The sequence below is a fragment of the Emys orbicularis genome, chromosome 2 (genome assembly GCF_028017835.1).
Source record: "Emys orbicularis isolate rEmyOrb1 chromosome 2, rEmyOrb1.hap1, whole genome shotgun sequence".
NCBI lineage: Eukaryota > Metazoa > Chordata > Testudines > Emydidae > Emys > Emys orbicularis.
In genome coordinates, this window is record NC_088684.1 from 183,222,861 (window position 1) to 183,243,072 (window position 20,212).

At 41.4% G+C, this 20,212-nt stretch overlaps 1 protein-coding gene across 2 annotated transcripts in view; it reads left to right on the forward strand.

The window, feature by feature from the left end:
- The first annotated feature begins 3,510 nt into the window (after positions 1–3,510).
- Positions 3,511–20,212, forward strand: part of PTPN3 (protein tyrosine phosphatase non-receptor type 3) — a 206,214-nt gene continuing 189,512 nt past the window's right edge. For both annotated transcript variants that reach the window (XM_065398552.1, XM_065398553.1), the window contains exon 1: positions 3,511–3,648. In XM_065398552.1, the coding sequence (XP_065254624.1) occupies positions 3,511–3,648 (138 nt within the window). The remainder of the gene's footprint in view (positions 3,649–20,212) is intronic.

Here is a 20,212-nt window from a genome sequence, read left to right on the forward strand (position 1 = left end):
CTCGCCGTCGACGCCGGTACTCCAGCTCGGCGAGAGGACTACGCGGCATCGACGGGGGAGCCTGCCTGCAGCATCTGGACCCACGGTAAGTTCGGACTAAGGTACTTCGAATTCAGCTACGTTATTAACGTAGCTGAATTTGCGTACCTTAGTCCGAAGTGGGGGGGTAGTGTGGACCAGGCCTGAGATAGAGAGGATTTCATTGTGAAATTAGAATGGGACTATTCATGCTACTGTGTACAGTTTAGTTCTGTAAAGAATTTGTGGTTATTTTGTCATAGTTATCTGTTATAAAACAGTTCTTTCTATAATAAATGTATCATACCACTCTTGCTTTTATTTACATGGACCTTGTGTTTTACCCAATTTAATCTAATAGCCCTTGATCACTGGTAAAACGCTACTCTATTACCTCTAATATGGAGAGCTCAAAAAGATAAGTAACGGGTGCAAATTTAACCAGATTATAAGCCTCTCTGAAAATCACATTCACATATTCTTAGTGGAGGCTTGTTAGGATTTGGCACCTAAAATCTCCAGAGACTGTCTGCACTCAGCATCCTTCATTCCATGGCTGCTGTGGTTGCTCAGGCCTTTTTTCCCCCCTCGCTTACTTTTCCCAGCAGTAAGGGAACCAGGCATCAGAACTGAGAACAGGAAACTCTTGTGTGCTCTGTGTTCTCCCTGATGGAGCACAGGTATCCTGACTGGAAAGCATAGGGGAGAAGAGGAAGTATGAAGGGAGGGAGTGGGCATAGGATCAGAGGGGGGCACAGAGATGAGTGGGGGCACATGGGCAGATGGGTCTGTAAACAGTAGAACATACTCCCCTCCAAAACATGGAATTGACCCCCAGGATTCCTTAGTCTCAAAATGCCTCTGCTGTCCAGCAAATAGCTGTGAATCACACTAGGAAAATGTGATTCTTTCTCATCTAATGGCTGGTCTACGGAATATGATAGCCTACTACTGCTACCAGTTACTGAATTCAAGTGGAAGAGGTCAGTGCTTTGAATTTAAAGTCTCAGCCCTGTTGATGACTCGTGGGGGGTAGTATGGTTCCACATGATGGAATGTGTGTTTTCAGTTTAGGGTTTTTTTTATTAGGGAATTATATATATATATTTTTAAAAAGTTAAAAGAAAGTTAAGGTTGCAATGTCTAGAACTCAGAAATACCAGAATTAAGGTTCCCATGCAACCATAATTCGTCCCTTTATGCATTATGGTAGTTTTAATTCCAGGATTACATACTGGTTTTTTGACAAGAGCCCTGCCTCATTCATTCCACACAATAGATGGTGCTCACTGGATGAGAAACATCTCGTTTAACACACTAGTTACAAACACACTAATTATCTCTCAAAACAGCATTTTTAAAGTAAGAACTGGATCTGTAATACTTTATAGAAGTAATTTTCCATATTGCACTTAAAATGACTATTTTTAGATGAGAAATGGCAAAGGATTTATTTTTGTATTTGTTTCACTATGATGATAAAGGAAGCATTGCCCTTTAACAGTGAAAATCAGCATGCTGGATAAGGAATTGAGTCTGACTAATTCATAAATGGGTCTTGATGTTACAAAATATACAAACATCAACTGTAAATTTGCTAATAAAGAATAAATATTTGAGAGCTGACATAGCATATATTTAGATTTGGCAGAATTTGATTTTTTAAAATAATGTCAGTGAACAATATCAATGTTTGTTTTTTTCATTTGATCAATTTAAATTTTCACAGTTGGAGGAAATTATTGAGGGGAGGGTTCGACAATGTTTAATGATGTTGAGTTAAAGTTAAAGCTTTATAATTGTTAAAACATAAATAGTTAACATCACATGTCAAATTATACAGAGTAAATATCCTTAAATCACACTCAGTTCTCAAACAGCATTTTTCTTACATTATCTAACCGTAAATTTTTATGATCATTGATGAAAATATTTGTAATCAATTAGTGTGTGTATGATGAAATTGACATTTACCATTAAAAATCTAATCCTACCAAGCCCCTGTATATTTGTGTGCATGACTTTAAGGACTCAGACTTCTCTTTTGAGGATGATGTTATTGTCCTAGTGTTTTAAATATATAATATTATGCAAAAATGAATAATTACATGGCTTTCTCTACATATTAGTACGTTATGAAATTTTGCGTCTCTTGGCCGTGCTGTGCTTTTTCCCCGTGTGCTTTGTCTTGCCCCGTTTTCTCCATATTCCTTTATGCATGTTTGTTCATTGGTGAAGTCATAAGAAACTGGGATGCAACAGCTAATCATTATAGAGGAGCCCATGCAGTGTTCGATTAACTCAGCATTTCTTTGCTAAGCAATATAACAGAATTTTAGTATAAAATTTAAAGTTTCTGATCTTAAAAAAAAGAAAAACAAGTTGAACCCTTGGAGGAGAATTGAGAAAAAAAAAAATCTGGAATGTTTCCCAGGTGGCTAATAAGGATTCACTTCACAAGTATTCTCGTAACTAATCTCTAATAACTTTGGTAATGTTGGTAATTAACCTATACAATTATCTGGTGTGTGAGTTGACAACCAGTTTTGCAATCTGTGTTGCCAGTTGGTAAACTGATGTAGTGAAGAGATTTGATTGTCTTCGCTGAAATATTTACAGATTCCCTGTATGTAACTGCTTTTTTACTTCCTCCCTTGCTGTATCATATTTAGTTTTTTGGTTTGTACAAACTATAAGATTGCCCGTTCTGGGTATCTTTTTTTAAATATTTTGAAACCAAACCTTATTTCCATCTTGGAGGTGGGGGCAGAGTGGGGGGCGTTCTCTGTAGCCATAATGTCTTGGCTTCATATTGACTGAGTCTATATTTTCAATCTTATGAAAAAAATTATCATCATGTACTTTAAGAATAATCATTTGTTGCATTTCTGCAACAAAATGTTGTTTGAAAGAGTGACACAACTCTAAGCTTTCACTTAGTTTTTATTTTATTCTAAAAAATAGTTAAATGAGTAGAATGAAACTTGGACAGAGAATGTAGAGTTTCTGCAAACCATACTTCCAGAATATGTGTAACAAATTTATTAGAAAGGGTTTCTAAGGTCATTTTCTAAATGCTTAGATCAATCATTTTGTGTAATGTAGAGTGAGTGTACATTCCTGTTATAAAATTAAGGTAATTACATAAGACTGGTCCAAACAACTTATACTGGTTTAACTACAGTTGGTTTAAAAATTGTGCAAGCCCCTGTATGGACACACTTTCATTATAATTGGTTTGCATAGCTAACTTTTATTAGTTTACAATTGGCCTATATAAGGGATCTGCACAGGCTTAACTAAATGGTTTTTTAAACACATTTTAGTTGAACTAGTGTAACATTTGTGTGTAATTCAGGGCCTTGCTTTGTTGTGGGGGGTTGTGTGTTTGTGTGATTCTCTGAAAAGTATGGATGAAACTGTTCTCTTTAGTGTATCTTAAGGAATGTACCAAATATGCTTTTTTGTTTTACAGGTTATTCAGCAATAGTTATGAACTCCCGGTTACGAGCATTAGGTGGGAGGATAAATAATATACGAGCATCAGAACTACCAAAAGAGAGAACCCGATCAGAGATCATCTGTAATGTCCACTTTTTGGATGGCTCAGTACAAAGCTTCAAAGTCAATGTAAGTTCTGAAGACTTTTTTTCACATTGGCTTAAAACTTGAGGTTTTCTAATTTCTATAATTCAATTATTAGCCAAATATTGTACCATGAAGTAATATTAAATCAGACCCTCTTCCCCATTCCTGCCTCTGAGTAAAATGAAGAGAGACCGTATCTTGGAATGTTACAATTTTTCCTTTCTTGTCCATTAGTCTAATTACTGCAATATTTTGTATGTTGGATCTGCAAGTCTCTAAAGTTTTCGAAGCAAATACTCTGAGACAAGTTGCACTGTACAAGATGCCTCTCCGATCAAAGCTGTTTACTATGCACAAATCATCATTCCAAATAGCATAAACCCTTTCTAGAATTTAATACCAAACCAAAACTTAATGGAGGCATCTTATTTACTACAATATATTGAGTTAAACGCACCTTTTGGTCCTCAATGGCAGTGTCATGCAATTGGTCTAGTTGAACTCAGACAATCTAACGTGGTTGTGATTTTATTGAATTATTTTATGCAAATCCAGACAAGTCTGTATCCCGGTTATAGGGCCAACTAAATCTCTGTCTACTTTCTGGTCTCTAAGTGCACGCACCTCACATCTTGGGTCTTTAGCCCATTTTTGCTTGTTTGGAATTTCACAATTCTGCCACTCTCAGACCAGCAGCACTTGCATACACTATCCCATGTATACCAACCGCTTGTCACCCTGCAGGTTCAGTTGGGTATGACCCATGATCTAGACCAACAACCTACTTAAAGAATTTTGATTAAGCAGTTGGAATAAAGCATTAAAGAGAAAAGGATTTTAAAACATTCTGTATGCATTTCTCTCTTACCTGATATTCTACTATTCCATAATGGCATCCTAGACAGGCTTACATTCTTCAGATACCATGGTGGGTTCCTAATGACTGAGCGTGTTTCAGTTGGTGTTCTGTCTGCCTCACTGAAATTTCCCTTTTAAACCCTGCAAGGTTGTTTTCCAAAAGATTTCTTCACATGTTCATGGGCTTTGGTCCCCCTAGTCAAACCAGTTTTATAGGCTGTCTGAGGAGAGGAGTGGGACAGAGCCATTGTCCCTAAGTCACCTTTAAGCAAAATAATTAGGTGACCATTGTGAGTCATCTCCTTGGTGCTTGGAATATTCAGACCATCCTTCTTCTTTGAGTGATGGTCCCTATTGTATTCCACTGAGGGCTAAGCTCTCTGCCTGAAAAAGAACCTCATGGGTACCGCAATCAGGCGACAGTCAGATCCTGGCAGGGGAACCCCCCCGTACATTGGTCTGAACAATCTAAGAGTGCTCCCCCTATTGCAGCGCCTCTATCAGGCTCCATCAGTAACAGTGCTATAGACCCCACGCCAAGGCCTAGCCATGAGCCACGAAAGCTTGCACATAAGCATGGCAGTAAGTTTTCCTCCAGATCCAAGAAACATGGTGCACCATCCACGAGTTCCGGCCATGGAGGAGCGATGCATTCCAATGCTCATGAGAATGACAAAAGGCTGCACCGTTCGTTGGATCTGCTGGTCCCAGTTCCAGAACCATGTACCCCTTCTGCTTTGGCTCCCCCGGCGTCCCGTGAATCTTCAGTCCTGAGACAGATCCCTTTACCAGTCCTGTTTCTGTCCATAGCTGGGTACCATTGACTCCGGGGAGACTTGGAAGTGCTCCCAGACCGCATAAACAGTTTGCCCTGGAAAGAGAGAGGTCTCTGCGTGTTCCATTGCACTCACCTGCTCAGAGGGTCCCATGTCCTGTGTTAGATCTACCACCTGCTGGCCATACCTCTTTAATGCATCCCGTTCTGATGGCTCTGTTGGCACCACCATGTGTGCAGGGCTCCAGTTGCTCTGAGTCTGAGGATTCGGATGTTTGACATGGTCCGGACCGTTTCCGTTCTGGAGACATGACTACCTCAGGGTTGTGGTGGCACTGTGGCAGTTTCCTTCTTTTTACTGCAGCCAAGGAGCACAGGTATCCAGCTCCTTGGGCACTGATGCAACTGCAGCAGTGTCAACCAGGTTGGCCATATTGGAGCTTATGGCCCTCAATATTTGCCTTTGAAACCATCTTGTTCAGCATGGGAGGACTCTCCTGTTTCGCCACCCGATCCTTCGTTGAGTAGACGCTCGGAACTGGGGTTATATGATGCACCATTCAGCCTGGTGCCGACGGATCCGGAGAGATTCCCTTCATTGTCCCTAGATGTGGCTGTCATCAACACCCTCTTCCCCACCAGAGGACTATTGTCAGTTTCAAGAGATATTATGAAGGATAGCCAATGCTCTTGAGATCCCACTAGAAGAGGTGCAGGACGGTCAGCACTGGTTACTAGACATTAATCTGCATGCAACAGTACAGGCAACGGTGGCTTTACCAATCAACTATGCCATTCTTCAACTAGCATGCACCATATGGCATACCCCAGGCACATGCACCCTCACCCCAAAGGGGACTGACCAAAGGTACTATGTCCCCACAAAGCATTTGAGTTTTTATTCTCACACCCTCCACCTAACTCCCTGGTGATCCAGGCTGTGTCGGAGTGGACCAAACAGCAGCATCCACACTCCAGCCTGACACACAAGGAGGGCAAGAGGCTGGACCTTATGGCTCGAAAGGTCTCCTCAACTGGACTACGGTTCCAGATCTCTAACTACTTGGCACTTACGGCCAAGTATGACTTTATAAACTATGGATGGATGGCAGAGCTTGCAGATAAATTACCTCAGTAGGATCATTCCTAATTCCAAGCAGTTTTACAGGAAGGCAAGTTGGTCACCAGGTTAATACTTCAGGCTACATTTGATTCAGCAGACATGTCCTCCTGAGTATTGGCTGGAGTCGTCATGAGGGGGGAATCCTGGTTACATTCCTCAGGTTTCCCTAGAGAGGTACAAAATACAATTGAAGACCTTCCCTTTGGTGAATCACACCTCTTCAAACAAAAGACTGATGATTCCTTACTGAAAGACTCTAAAGCCACCTTACGATATACTAGCTCCAAAGTGAAAATTTTATCACCTGACACCTACATAACTCCACACTTACCATCAATGAGCCTGTGAGCCTCCTCAGAAATGGCCTAAGGTACACAGAACCCATCTGCCTGTTCCGGCAATGCAGACCTCTGGACAACACACTTAGTCATTGTGAAAAATGCGACTAGAGAGCCGTCAATCACTCCATACACCAACACTCCTACAAACCACCCCTTTTGGGGGTTGTTTCAAATTCTTTTGCCAGCATAGAGAGCAACAACAACGGACAAGTGGGTCCTGGACGTTATTCGACACAGCTGTACCATTGAATCTATTGTGCATCCCCTGCCTGATCCCTTCTCCAGGATCACTGTCCTGACAGTATTCTTAACCTAGAGGTGGATTCCCTTCTGCAGGAGGAATGGTGAAACTACTCCCTGCAGCCTTTCAGGGCACAGGGTTCTATTCCAACTACTTCCTGGTACCCAAGAAGAAAGGGGGATGGAGACCAACCTTGGATCTCCAACACCTCAACCATTCAATTCACAAGCCAAAATTCCTCATGGTCACGCTTGCGGCCATCATTTCTTCATTAGAAAAAGGCATGTGGTTTACGGCTTTCTGTATGCAAGATGCCTACTTCTATATCTACATACCTCTGACTCACAGGCAGTTCCTGAGGTTCAAGATGGACCATTGACACTTGGACTTACCGCTTCCCCTGAGAGCCTTCACAAAGGGTTTCTCTGTGGTAGCGACTCACCTCTGACGTCAAGGAGTCCTTGTCTTACCCTATCTCAACCTTTCCAGACTACTGTTCCAATTTCCAGGAGTCTGATTTGTCTTGCATACGCCAAGTCTCACCTCACTTAAAAACAACTTGCTTACAAAATCAGACCTAAAAATACAAGTGTGTCAGAGCACAGTATTACTGAAAAATTGCTTACTTTCTCATTATTACCATATAATTATAAAATAAATTAGGGGCTGTCAAGCGAGTAAAAAAATTAATCGTGATTAATCGCATGATTAAAAAAATTAAGATTCATATGTCCCTTCATGCTTCAACCAAAATTCCAGAGGACATGTGTCCATGCTGATGACAGGTTCTGCTCGACAACAATCCAAAGCAGTGCGGACCGATATATATTCATTTTCATTCTCTGATTCAGATGCCACCAGCAGAAGGTTGATTTTCTTTTTTGGTGGTTTGGATTCTTTGTAGTTTCTGCATCGGAGTGTTGCTCTTTTAAGACTTCTGAAAGCATGCTCCACACCTCGTCCCTTTCAGATTTTGGAAGGCACTTCAGATTCTTAAACCTGGGGTCAGGTGCTGTAGCTATCTTTAGAAATCTCTCATTGGTACCTTCTTTGCTTTTTGTCAAATCTGCAGCGAAAGTGTTCTTAAAACTAACATGTGCTGAGTTATGATCCAAGATTGCTATGCGGGCAGGGGACTGTACTCGATGACCTCTCGAGGTCCCTTCCAGTCCTAGAATCTATGAATCTATGAATCTATTGTTATAACATAAAATATATGGCAGAATGCGGGTAAAACAGAGCCGGAGACATACAATTCTCACCCAAGGCATTCAGTCACAAATTTAATTAACACATTCTTTTTTTAATGAGCATCATCAGCATGGAATCATGTCCTCTGGAATGGGGGCCGAAGCATGAAGGGGCATATGAATGTTTAGCATATCTGGCACGTAAAGATCTTGCAATGCCGGCTACAAAAGTCCCATGTGAACACCTGTTCTGACTTTCTGGTGACATTGTAAATAAGAACGGGGCAGCATTATCTCCCATAAACGTAAACAAACTTGTTTGTCTTAGCAATTGGCTGAACCAGAAATAAGACTGAGTGGACTTGTTTTTTTTTTGTTTTTTTGTTACATAACTGCACTAAAAAACAAAACGACATTTGTAAGTTGCACTCTCACGATAAAGAGATTGCGCTACAGTACATGTATGAGGTGAATTGAAAAATACTATTTCTTTTGTTTTTTACAGTGCAAATATTTGTAATAAAAATAATATAAAGTGAGCACTGTACACTTTGTATTCTGTGTTGTAATAGAAATCAATATATTTGAAAATGTAGAAAAATATCCAAAAGTATTTAATACATTTCAACTGGTATTCTATTGTTTAACAGTGTGATTAAAACGGCAATTAATCGTAATTAATTTTTTAAATTGTGATTAATTTTTTTGAGTTAATCACATGAGCTAACTGCAATTAATGGACAGCCCTAAAATAAATCAATTGGAATATAAATATTGTACTTCCATTTCAGTGTACTGTATAGTATATAGAGCAGAATAAACAAGTAATTGTCTGTATGACATTTTAGTTTGTACTGACTTCTCTAGTGCATTTTATGTAGCTTGTTGTAAAAAGAGGCAAATATCTAGATGAGTTGATGTACCCCCTGGAAGACTTCTGCGTACCCCCAGGGATGTACGTACCTTTGGTTGACAACCACTGATCTAGATGACTGGCTGCTGGCAATGCAATCCAAGGAGGAAGCTCGAGAATCAATGTCCCAGCTTCTTCTCCTCCTCTCATCCCTAGTGGTGATGAGCATCAACATCGAAAAATCAACTTTGCATCCTACATTGTCCCTGGAATTCAGAGGAGCATGCATCAACATGGGCTCCGCACGGGCTTATCTGCCAAGGGACAGGTTCCAGAGCCTACTGGATCAGATCAACCCTTCGGTCTCAGCCAGGACCTATCTGTCCCTCCTAGAGCACATGGCAGTATGTATGTACATCATGTCCTTCGCTTGTCTGTGCCTTGCTGCCTACAACTATGGTTGCGAAGAGTCTACTTCTCTATGCACCAACCCATGGACACCATACTCAATGTACCACTGGAGGTAATCACATCACTTTGAGGGTGGATAGGCTCGCTACGAGTCTGCTCCAGGATGCCCTTCCTTCCATCCTCGCCGTGTAAGAGTCGTAACGAATGCGTCACTCACAGGCATGGGCACCCACATGGGAGATCACATGACACAAGTCACCTGAACTGTGTGAGAAGCCAGGATGCACATAAACATACTGGAACTTCGGGCTGTATGCAAAGCGTGCCACTACTATGTTGCCTTCCATCTAAGGATCTCAAAGCATTTTACACATTTATGAATTAAACCTAAGTGCATATGTGATGCAGGAAGTACCATGTTACAGATGAGAAAAATAGAGTTGGAGAGGTTACTTGACTTGCAAAAAGTCACAGATAATCTGTCGAAGCCAAGAGTGAAACTAAGCTCTAGATGCAGAAAACTTTTTTTTCAATTGGTGACTTTCAGGTCCCAGGGTTTACAGGGCTGGCAGTTAAGAGAACCATCGTTTTACTTGACAAGGGAACAGTTTTTAGATGGATTCTTTGAGAGGCAATAAACATTGAATTTCATGTGTGATTTCTTTATTTTTAGTAATTTCTGCATAGCAGCACTTAAGAACCAAAGACACTCTGACCCATTCTGGGCCTGGGAAGATCATTCCCCTACCATACATTTTTGTGTGATTACATACAATTTCACCAGTACTAAATCTTCACAAAGAAGAGAAACATTCTTTTGAATGTCTCCAGCCAAGAGCAGCTAGACCTTGACTGCTGTTTCAGAATGGTTTTGGCAAATCTTGATTGCAGATAAACGGAACCAGTTTGAAGAGACTTTAAGTGGCCATTCTTCCCCTTGGAAAACAACTTCTCCTTTTCATTTTACAGCAACTTCATTATAAATAAGTGGATCTGTTAGTGTTCCAAATGTATAAATTGGGCCCGTATTTGGTTTTCCTTTCTAGATGCAAGAGTTCTCACAAGATACTAGCAGTAGAACTGTACCTGAATGATCTTGGGAACTCCCTGTTCTGCCAGCTATTATTTTTTGGTGCCTCTGTTTATGCTAGATCAGATGATTTGTTTCATTATTTCCTTCTGCTTTCAATTACCTTGTAATGATAAAGTAGCTAAACCACATGTATATTAGCAGCCCAGCAGTGTGAAACTTTCCCAGTCATTCATTCTTGACATGTCTCATGGGATTGCCTTATCTGTCAACCTACAATAAGCCCATCTTGGCACATACCCTCGCTGAGCCTCTGAAAAATGGGGGGGGGGGGGGGAAATTGCAACTGTTGAAAACCAATTGCAGTAGAGATTAGATCTGCACTGTAAATAGAACCAAGAATTTGCATAACTTTTAATTAAAAATAGACCTACATGAGAATTAAAACTACATATGTTGGACACAAATATAAACTTTTGGCAGTGTATTCAGATTAAAAGAACAAGCTGATAAAATGCATATATTTTGATTGCATCTCTTTTGGAAGATTATGGGATGCTTGATTTCCTCTTTGTGGCATGCCACCACTTTTGTCTTCTTTCATAATATACTATCAGGTGAAGGGGACTGGACAGTCTATATTCTGATGCAACCAGTCATGCAGTATTTGCAGGTTGCCTCCCTGACTTTATGTGGAGGAATGACGGAGAGTGAAAAATCTGAGATGGGAGTCTTACTGTCTGCACAAAATGTAACCACTTCTAATTTTCAGTAGTAGCACTGAGCAGGATATGCCACAATATTCATGTTGCAAATCAAATACTTGTAGGTTTAAAGATGCTCTAAAATGTATTAATTTTGAGTGAGAAACTTGTGTTAAAGTTGAAAAATCAGTCTCAAGCACCTAAAAATGTCAAAAAACTGTGGTTATATCTTCCTGAATGGGGTCTTAGAAGCTTCTCTGAGGCTCAGCCAAGTTTTGACTGAATTGTTTGCTTTGTATCCTCTATATTCTTTAAATAGTTTATTTAGATGGAATTCCTTATGGCTTTTAAAAAGAAAAAGAAAGAAACCAAGTCCACCACATTCCATATTTGCTAAACAGCAGAAGAATACTCTGTATTGCGTAGTATGTACAATCCACGAGGCAGAAACCTCTCTGATTCCAGGCACACCATAATATGGAAGAAAGCAGAATTCCTGTAGTGCCCTGTCTTCCCCATGCACTTTCTCTAATCTAGAAGAAAAGCATAACACTGCCTATGAACTTTCCTAAACTGAATATGTATGTGCAGATATGCTGACAGACTTAGATCGCATCACAACCCAATGCACGAACACTTCCAAACCCTTAGCTTTCACAAAGCACAACCAATTTTCATTAAACCATTTAAAGGCATGTTTGTAATACAGAAGCTATATCCCTGCAAAATTCCAAGTTCTTACCTGCTACTTATACACTGGAGCTCCTTTAGCGAGAAATGCAGTATTTTTTCACTCTTAAAGCTTCAAAATAGCCAAACCATTTTGGTTAAAATTTTTCAAAAGGATTCAGACTTGAGAGAACACTACGAAATTTCAGCCAGAAAGGTAAATAATTAAAAAAGTATAAGTCACTGAAGATGATCCTTAAGTTTGCACAGATGTTTTCATATTATCTGAGAGTATGCTAAACTTAGATATCTTAATTGTATCTTTATCTTATAGCCTTTTGTAAATACAAAGAAATGTCTGAGTTTTTACAATTAGTGTATTGTATTGATACTTTTTGTTTACTAGCTTTTTAAAAGAATGAACATCACATGGGACTCATAGACTTTAAGGTCAGAAGGGACCATTATTATCTTCTAGTCTGACTTCCTGCACAACGCAGGCCACAGAATCTCACCCACCCATTCCTGTATCAACCCCCTAACCTATGTCTGAGCTATTGAAGTCCTCAACTTCTGGTTTAAAGACTTCAAGGTGCAGAGAATCCTCCAGCAAGTGACCCGTGCCCCATGCTGTAGAGGAAGGTGAAAAACCCCAGGGCCTCTGCTAATCTGCCCTGGAGGAAAATTCCTTCCCGACCCCAAATATGGCTATCAGCTAAACCCTGAGCATGTGGGCAAGACTCACCAGCTAGACACCCAGGAAAGAATTCTCTGTAGTAACTCAGATCCCACCCTATCTAGTGTCCCATCACAGGCCATTGGACATATTTACTGCTAATAGTCAAAGATCAATTAATTGCCAAAATTAGGCTGTCCCATCATACCATCCCTTCCATAAACTTATCAAGCTTAGTCTTGAAGCCAGATAGATCTTTTGCCTCCACTGCTCCCCTTGGGAAGGCTATTCCAAAACTCCACTCCTCTGATGGTTAGAAACCTTCGTCGAATATCAAGTCTAAACTTCCTGATGGCCAGTTTATATCCATTTGTTCTTTTGTCCACACTGGTACTGAGCTTAAATAATTCCTCTCCCTCCCTGGTATTTATCCCTCTGATATATTTAGAGAGAGCAATCATATCTCTCCTCAGCCTTCTTTTGGTTAGGCTAAACAAGCCACGCTCTTTGAGTCTCCTTTCATAAGACAGGTTTTCCATTCCTCGGATCATCCTAATAGCCCTTCTCTGTACCTGTTCCAGTTTGAATTCATCCTTCTTAAACATGGGAGACCAGAACTGCACACAATATTCCAGATGAGGTCTCACCAGTGCCTTGTGTAATGGTACTAACACCTCCTTATCTCTACTGGAAATATCTCGCCTGATGCATCCCAAGACCGCATTAGATTTTTTCACGGCCATATCACATTGGCGGCTCATAGTCATCCTGTGATCAACCAATACTCTGAGGTCCTTCTCCTCCTCTGTTACTTCCAAGTGATGCATCCCCACTTTATAACAAAAATTCTTGTTATTAATCCCTAAATGCATGACCTTTCACTTTTCACTATTAAATTTCATCCTATTACTATTACTCCAGTTTACAAGGTCATCCAGATCTACCTGTAGGATATCCCGGTCCCTCTCTATATTGGCAATACCTCCCAGCTTTGTGTCATCCGCAAACTTTATTAGCACATTCCCACTTTTTGTGCCAAGGTCAGTAATAAAAAGATTAAATAAGATTGGTCCCAAAACCGATCCCTGAGGAACTCCACTAGTAACCTCCTTCCAGCCTGACAGTTCACCTTTCAGTATGACCCATTGTAGTCTCCCCTTTAACCAGTTCCTTATCCACCTTTCAATTTTCATATTGATCCCCATCTTTTCCAATTTAGCTAATAGTCCCCATGTGGAACCGTATCAAATGCCTTACTGAAATCGAGGTAAATTAGATCCACCGCATTTCTTTTGTCTAAAAAATCTGTTACATTTTCCCCAAATGTCCTTCTTTGAGAAGGTAAGTCACATTAAATCTGACATCCTGAAATGTGAAAGAATATCAGTTGGCCAAGGATTCAGAACAAAAAAAGGTAACAAAGTCAGATCCATGAAGCAATGTCTTGATGGGAAAATTGTTTCACTAAAGTAATAAATACTAAGGCCATGTCTGCACTATAAAGTTAAGTCAACTTCATGTAAGTCGACATCGAGCCTCTGATTTAAGCAAGTCAATCTTGCGTATCCACACTACGCTCATTGTGTTGGCGGAGTGCATCCTCACTAGCAGCGCTTGCATCGACGCATGGAGCACTGCACCGTTGGTAGCTGGAAGACCTAGAGGGAGCAATTCACAATTGCTGGCAACAGTTATGCATTACCTTGACACGGCCGAGCAGCGTTTATGGGCTCGGGAAACAAGCACTGACTGGTGGGGCTCATGAAACCATATACAGGCAGTAAGGACTGGTTCAACCATAGGCTGAGCAAGTGAGGAATGGTGGTGGAATGTGCCTTTGGATGTTTAAAAGGTCGCTGGCATTGTTTGCTTACTAGGTTAGACCTCAGTGAAAGCAATATCCCCATTGTTATTGCTGCCTGCTGTGTGCTCCGTAATATCTGTGAAACAAAGGGAGAAAAGTTTCCGTTGGGGTGGGGGGTTAAGGCAGATCACCTGGCAGCCAATTTTGCACAGCCAGATACCAGGGCAATAAGAAGAGCACATTGATGGGCTCTGTGTTTTCGTGAGGCTTTGAAAACCAGTTTCAGCAATGAGCCAAAGTAATGTGACGCTTATCTGTGTTGTTCCTTACCAAACTGTCCCCTCCTTTGCATTTTCTCCTGTGTAAACTCCACCCCCACCAACTACCGTGTGTTTAATGAATAAAGAGCCTTTTCCCCTCCATCCGTTAAGTTTTAGTATGCACACAAACACACAGAGACAACAAAGAAAAGTAAGATAACCTGGGGCAGAAGGGCTGATAACACTGGGGGGGGGGGAGGGGAGAAACAAGGAAAGCTTGCTTACAGATGCACTGCAGTAACAATCAAAGGTGTGGGAATGGGCACCTTCTGATCCTAGTACCCTCCCCTGGTGTTGAGTGCAAGGGATGTCAAACTCCTCCTCCCCCCCCCCCGGCTTCATGGGACGTTTGGGGGAGGAGGATGTAGTATTGGGCAATGATGGCAGCAGGTTCAGCATAGGCTGCAGAGGAACATCCAGCTGCCTTTCTTGAACCTCAACCAGACGCCTCAACATGTCTGCTTGCTCCTTCATAATCCGCAGCATCTCTTCCTGCGTGGCACGCTCTTGTTCCCTGCATGATCTCCTGTCCTCCCTGTCCATGTCCATGTTCTCGGACAGTGTGATCCTCCATGCTCTGAGCTCCGTCTTGTCACTCTCGGAGGCATGCATTAACTCATTGAACATGTCCTCCCAAGTCTTCTTTTTCCACCTTCTAATCTGGGGAAGGTCTCTGGCCTGGTGTGGAAGATGTGCCAACAGACAAGGTTTCAGCTACAAGGAATGCAAAGCACCAGGGTAGCATTGACAGTGCATACATTGTTTCTAGTGCAAGGTTAATTTTTTTTATAAAAAAAACCCCACCCCTCAAAACACTTCACTGCAGGCCACAACGTAATCAAAACCACTGGCTATTGCAAGAGTTGGTTTGCTGCTCCAGCCACAGTGAGTAAGGCCACGAGGCATGGGCGAGAGGTCTTGTCCTGCTGCTTTTGTGAAGACATCTTTGGGATCACAGGTTGGAACTTGAGAAAAGCCCCCTTTCCCCAAGCAACCTGGATGGTGCTTGAGGACAAGCACCAGTGTAAAGCCCCCCCAAATAGTTTGTTTTTTTACAAAAGCGGCACTGGGTTGGGGGGAGGGGGAAGGGAGGCAAACAGGAAGTCACCCCCCCCCCCCTTTTTTTTCTTTTTCTTTCAGTGCTGCTTGCAATACACAGTGATCCCTTCCAACCACAACCACAGCACATTTGGGAAAGCATGGTTGTGTGACCCAGATTTCACCAAACGGGACTGATTACTTGTTGAATTGTTTGCGGTTTAAGGGCTAGCATTCTAAACTTCCCCCATTTCCCTTAGGTGACTCTATGCAATATCACTCTCCTGAGGGTAACAGAGGCTGCAAGGGAGCAGATGCTGCAAGCATCTTGGTACAGACCTGTTTCTTGTGCTGCAATGATGTCAGCAGAGTTAATACTGGAGTGCCGTGGGAAAGTGTCCTACTGTGGTGGACAAAATAAGGCAGCCCTTCCCAGAAATCTTCTGCAGAGGATTGCAGAGTACCTCCATGAAAGCTTCCTAGGGATCTCCATGGAGGATTTCCAGGCCATCCCCGTGCACATAAACAGTCTTTTTTGGAGAGCACCCTCTGCGTAGCTGCAGTGGCCACTGATACCCACTACACCTTTTTTGTTGTTGTTGTTCAGATTAAACATAAAAAAGAATAGCATGTAACCCCTACAGTTTAATTGAAAATGTGTACTCACCAGAGGTGCCTTCCGCAGGATCACACTCCACCACCAACTGGTGCAGTGAAGGGATGGGCTCCAGGGTTAGAAACAGTTCTTGGCTGTCTGGGAGAATGGATCCTCCACTTGCCTGCCTCAAATTATCTTCCTCCTACTCCTCGTCAACAATGTCCTCCTCGTTGTTGCTCGAGGTTGCCCGGGGTTCCTGGGGAGGTATCCCCAGAGCGTTTTGGGGGTGGTGGTGGGGTCGCGGCTGAGAATCGCATGCAGCTCCTCATAAAAACAGTGTGTCTGTGGGGCAGAACTCATGAATGACTGTTTGCCTCCCTTGTCTTCTGGTACGCTTGCCGAAGCTCCTTTATTTTCACACGGCATTGGTGTGTGTCCCTGGTGTAGCCCTTCTCCCACATTCCCACGCAATCTTGGCATGGATGTCAGTGTTTCTTCTGCTGGATCTGAGCTTTTCCTGCAGACTCTTCTCCTCACACAGCAATAAGATCCACGACCTCCTGTGTACTCCATGCTGGAGCACGTTTGCAGCCTTCAGTGTCCATGATCAGCTGTGCTGGCGAGCTCTCCACACTGAATAAACAGGAAATGAAAATTCAAAAGTTCCTGGGGCTTTAACAGGGGAGCGGCTGTTTCCTGTGTACCTGGCTGACATGCAGTGGAGTTGAAAGTGCTCTCCAGAGCAGTCACAACAGAGCACCGTGAGACACCTCCTGGAGGTCAATTCATTCGAATTACACAACGCGGTGTCTACACTAGCCCCACGTCGACCCGTGGATGTCAAATCAAGCGCTACTCCTCTCATGGAGGTGGAGTACAGCAGTTGACTTTACAGGCCACTTAGGTCGGTGGAAGTGATTTGGTAGTGTAGACACATGCATTATTAGATTGACTTAACGTGGCTTATGTCGACTTAAGTTTCTAGTGTAGACCAGGCCTAAATTGACTGTGGTGGTTTGATTGTGCAGAGTAAAAACCTATTTGCTTTTTTTGTTTTGTTTTGTTTGCTGTGTTTGCCAGATTTCTGGAATGACCATGGATTTAAATTACTTTTCAGTCACTGACCATGAGTGAAACATAACTTACCATGTTTTGATTCCTGCAACTAACAACCAAACTGAGGTTGGAGCTTTCTCAGTATATTATTGAAAGTATAGGAAGTGGCTCAGAAGGTAAAGCATGTCTGGAAGTCAGTGTAGGTTCCAAAATCTAGTTATCTAGGAACTGATGTCTCCTTGGAAGAATCCGCAGATCTAGAGATCACACCTTGAAAACTTGCAACTTAATTCAGCGATGGGGTCAGTGGAGGGCATGTTTAAATGAAGAGAACATTAAAACAAACTGAATAAGCACATTAGGGTATTTTTCTGCTCGTGATCAGTGAAATATTCAACTATAAATTTTCAGCATTAGCCTACAAACTCCTTTTCACAGCTAGAGCTCCTGTTTCAGTCTGTCTGCATTATCAGGTAAGAGAGGAGGAGATCATATAAAAACTTGTTCTCAGGCAGAAGTGGACAAGGCAGCTCTTCATTTGACATTCCATTAAATTAATCCGGTTTTGTTTACTTTATGTTTAGATGTCATATAAACAATATTTGTTAAAATACATGTAAAAATATGCACGCGTGTGCACACACACACCATTTCTCCAAATGAAATCAATAGGAATGATTTGAGCCTCTGGCTTCCAGATGCTGGGACTAGACGACGAGGGGATGGTTCACTTGATAATTGCTCTGGTCTGTTCATTCCCTCTGAAACATCTGGCATTGGCCACTGTTGGAAGACCGGATACTGGGCTAGATGGACCATTGATCTGACCCAGTGTGGGCCATTCTTATGCTGTTACAATTTTCTTCTTGTCCTAGTATACTTTAAAACTGCAGAAAAGTTGAGACCCAGAGATATTTCACAGCTAATACTTATTTTGAATTTTAATATATTTATCATGAGTGTACTGCTGAAATCGCTGCAGAGATCTACTAGTAGCATTTTAAAGCGGAGCTGAGATACGTAACATCTTCAAATGTCGTTTTGGGAGACTGTGTCGTTCCCCCCCCATCCCCTGTTTGCAGTTATGAAGTCCCAGAAAGTTGAATTCAGGCACCCTTCTTTATTCAACTGGTGAACTTTTGAATTTTGTGAAACCAGCAGGTAGTCTGTGATCTATCTCCTTTTCATCAGATAAAATGGAATAGATTTCCTCGCTTTCCTAGTGACTGGATCGGTAGGTACCTGGATAGTTGAAACTCAAGAGTCTCAGAACCAGTCAGAATAAGAGAAAGGTAGTGTTCGGCAGGGCAAGTAGCTTGAGTAACAGTATAGAACTTCCCTCTTATCTGAAGGTGTCTGCTGGACTGTCACATTCAGGATTGTTGGTATTCTTACTATATATGTTACTCTAGAATTCCCAGATACTAAGAGTGACCACAAATTCAGCCTTTCAGATGTAGACTTCCTCACAGTCACCTATGCCTTTGTTACTTGAAGGCTTTGCCTAGTATAGCTTGTTGTACCTGAGACTTACCTTGAAGGCATCTCAGAAGCTTTAATCAGTATAGATTGTGGTTATCCACCTTTTTTAGTAGCTCAGATGGCAAGAACACACACATCTGTGCCCCCAAATGACCGTGGCTGTCATTTCCCTTATAGATGAAAGTCAAGGTTGCCTATACGTGCTGAAATGATCTCTTCCCTCTACTCCATCATGACACTTGCATCCAGCTGGAACACTGTCTGTCCAAAGGATAGAAGCGAATTCAAACCAGTGGCAGGAAATTCTTTCCCTTCAGAAACAACAAGGAGTCTGGTGGCACCTTAAAGACTAACAGAAGGTGCCACCAGACTCCTTGTTGTTTTTGTAGATACAGACTAACACGGCTACCCCCTGATACTCTCCCTTCAGAAGTACCTCTGAAACCAAGTGTGGTATAGGATACTTCGTTTTAAAAGTATTCCCAGGTTTTTTGCAAACCACAGGTTTTCACTCTTAGGAGGTTGGGTGGTTCTTTCCCTGTCCTTCAAGTTCAAAACAATATGATGGAATGGGATCACTGTGCATATGCTTCCCGTATTGGGGGAAAATACCACTTTTATTCTAAGTCATGCAAAATGCACTCATGATGCTGAGCTCTTTTATAAATGTTTATATAGCAATAATATACATTCCCTCTGCAACTTTGGTATAAAAATAACTAGAGTTTTCCTTTTAGATGTTTCATTAGCAAATGGGAGCAAACGGGTGGTACTAGAAAGAAAGTTGTGGCTCTATGATTTTAACTCACTGGTTCATATGCTTGTCAGGAATTACTATATTTAGGCTCAGAAGGATCAGATTTTTATTGGTAAATGTCAGTTTCACCATACACGCACATATTGTTGAAAAGATATTTCTATTGATAATTAAAATTTACATATAGGCAAAGAAGGAAAATTTCTGCTTGAGGACTTATTAGAGTTTGACTTATGGCTATTTACTTTGTATATTTTGATATATGATGACAATTTGTGTTTCAATGGTTATAAAGCTTTAACTTTTTGAATCTCAACGTCTACTGGCATTAAATAATTGTCTGACCCCTCCATAATTTCCATAACTATGAAAATGTAATCAATAAAATGGAAAGAAATTCTCAAAACCCATAATATTTGTGCACCTGTGAATATTTAAATAAATAAATATAGAAAAAATGTATAACACTAAATGTTGATATTGTTTGATGAATTTGTGTAAATAAATATATATATATATATTGAATTATTGAATTCTGCCAAGCCTAACTATGTTGGAAGTTTGTACCTCTGGACTTTTACAGGTGAGAGACTTGCAGAAAAGCATTGAAACTTGCTTTTTCATGTAAAAAGAGTTGTCTATATTACTTTCTCTCTTTTGTGCTATTGTTTCTAATCTAA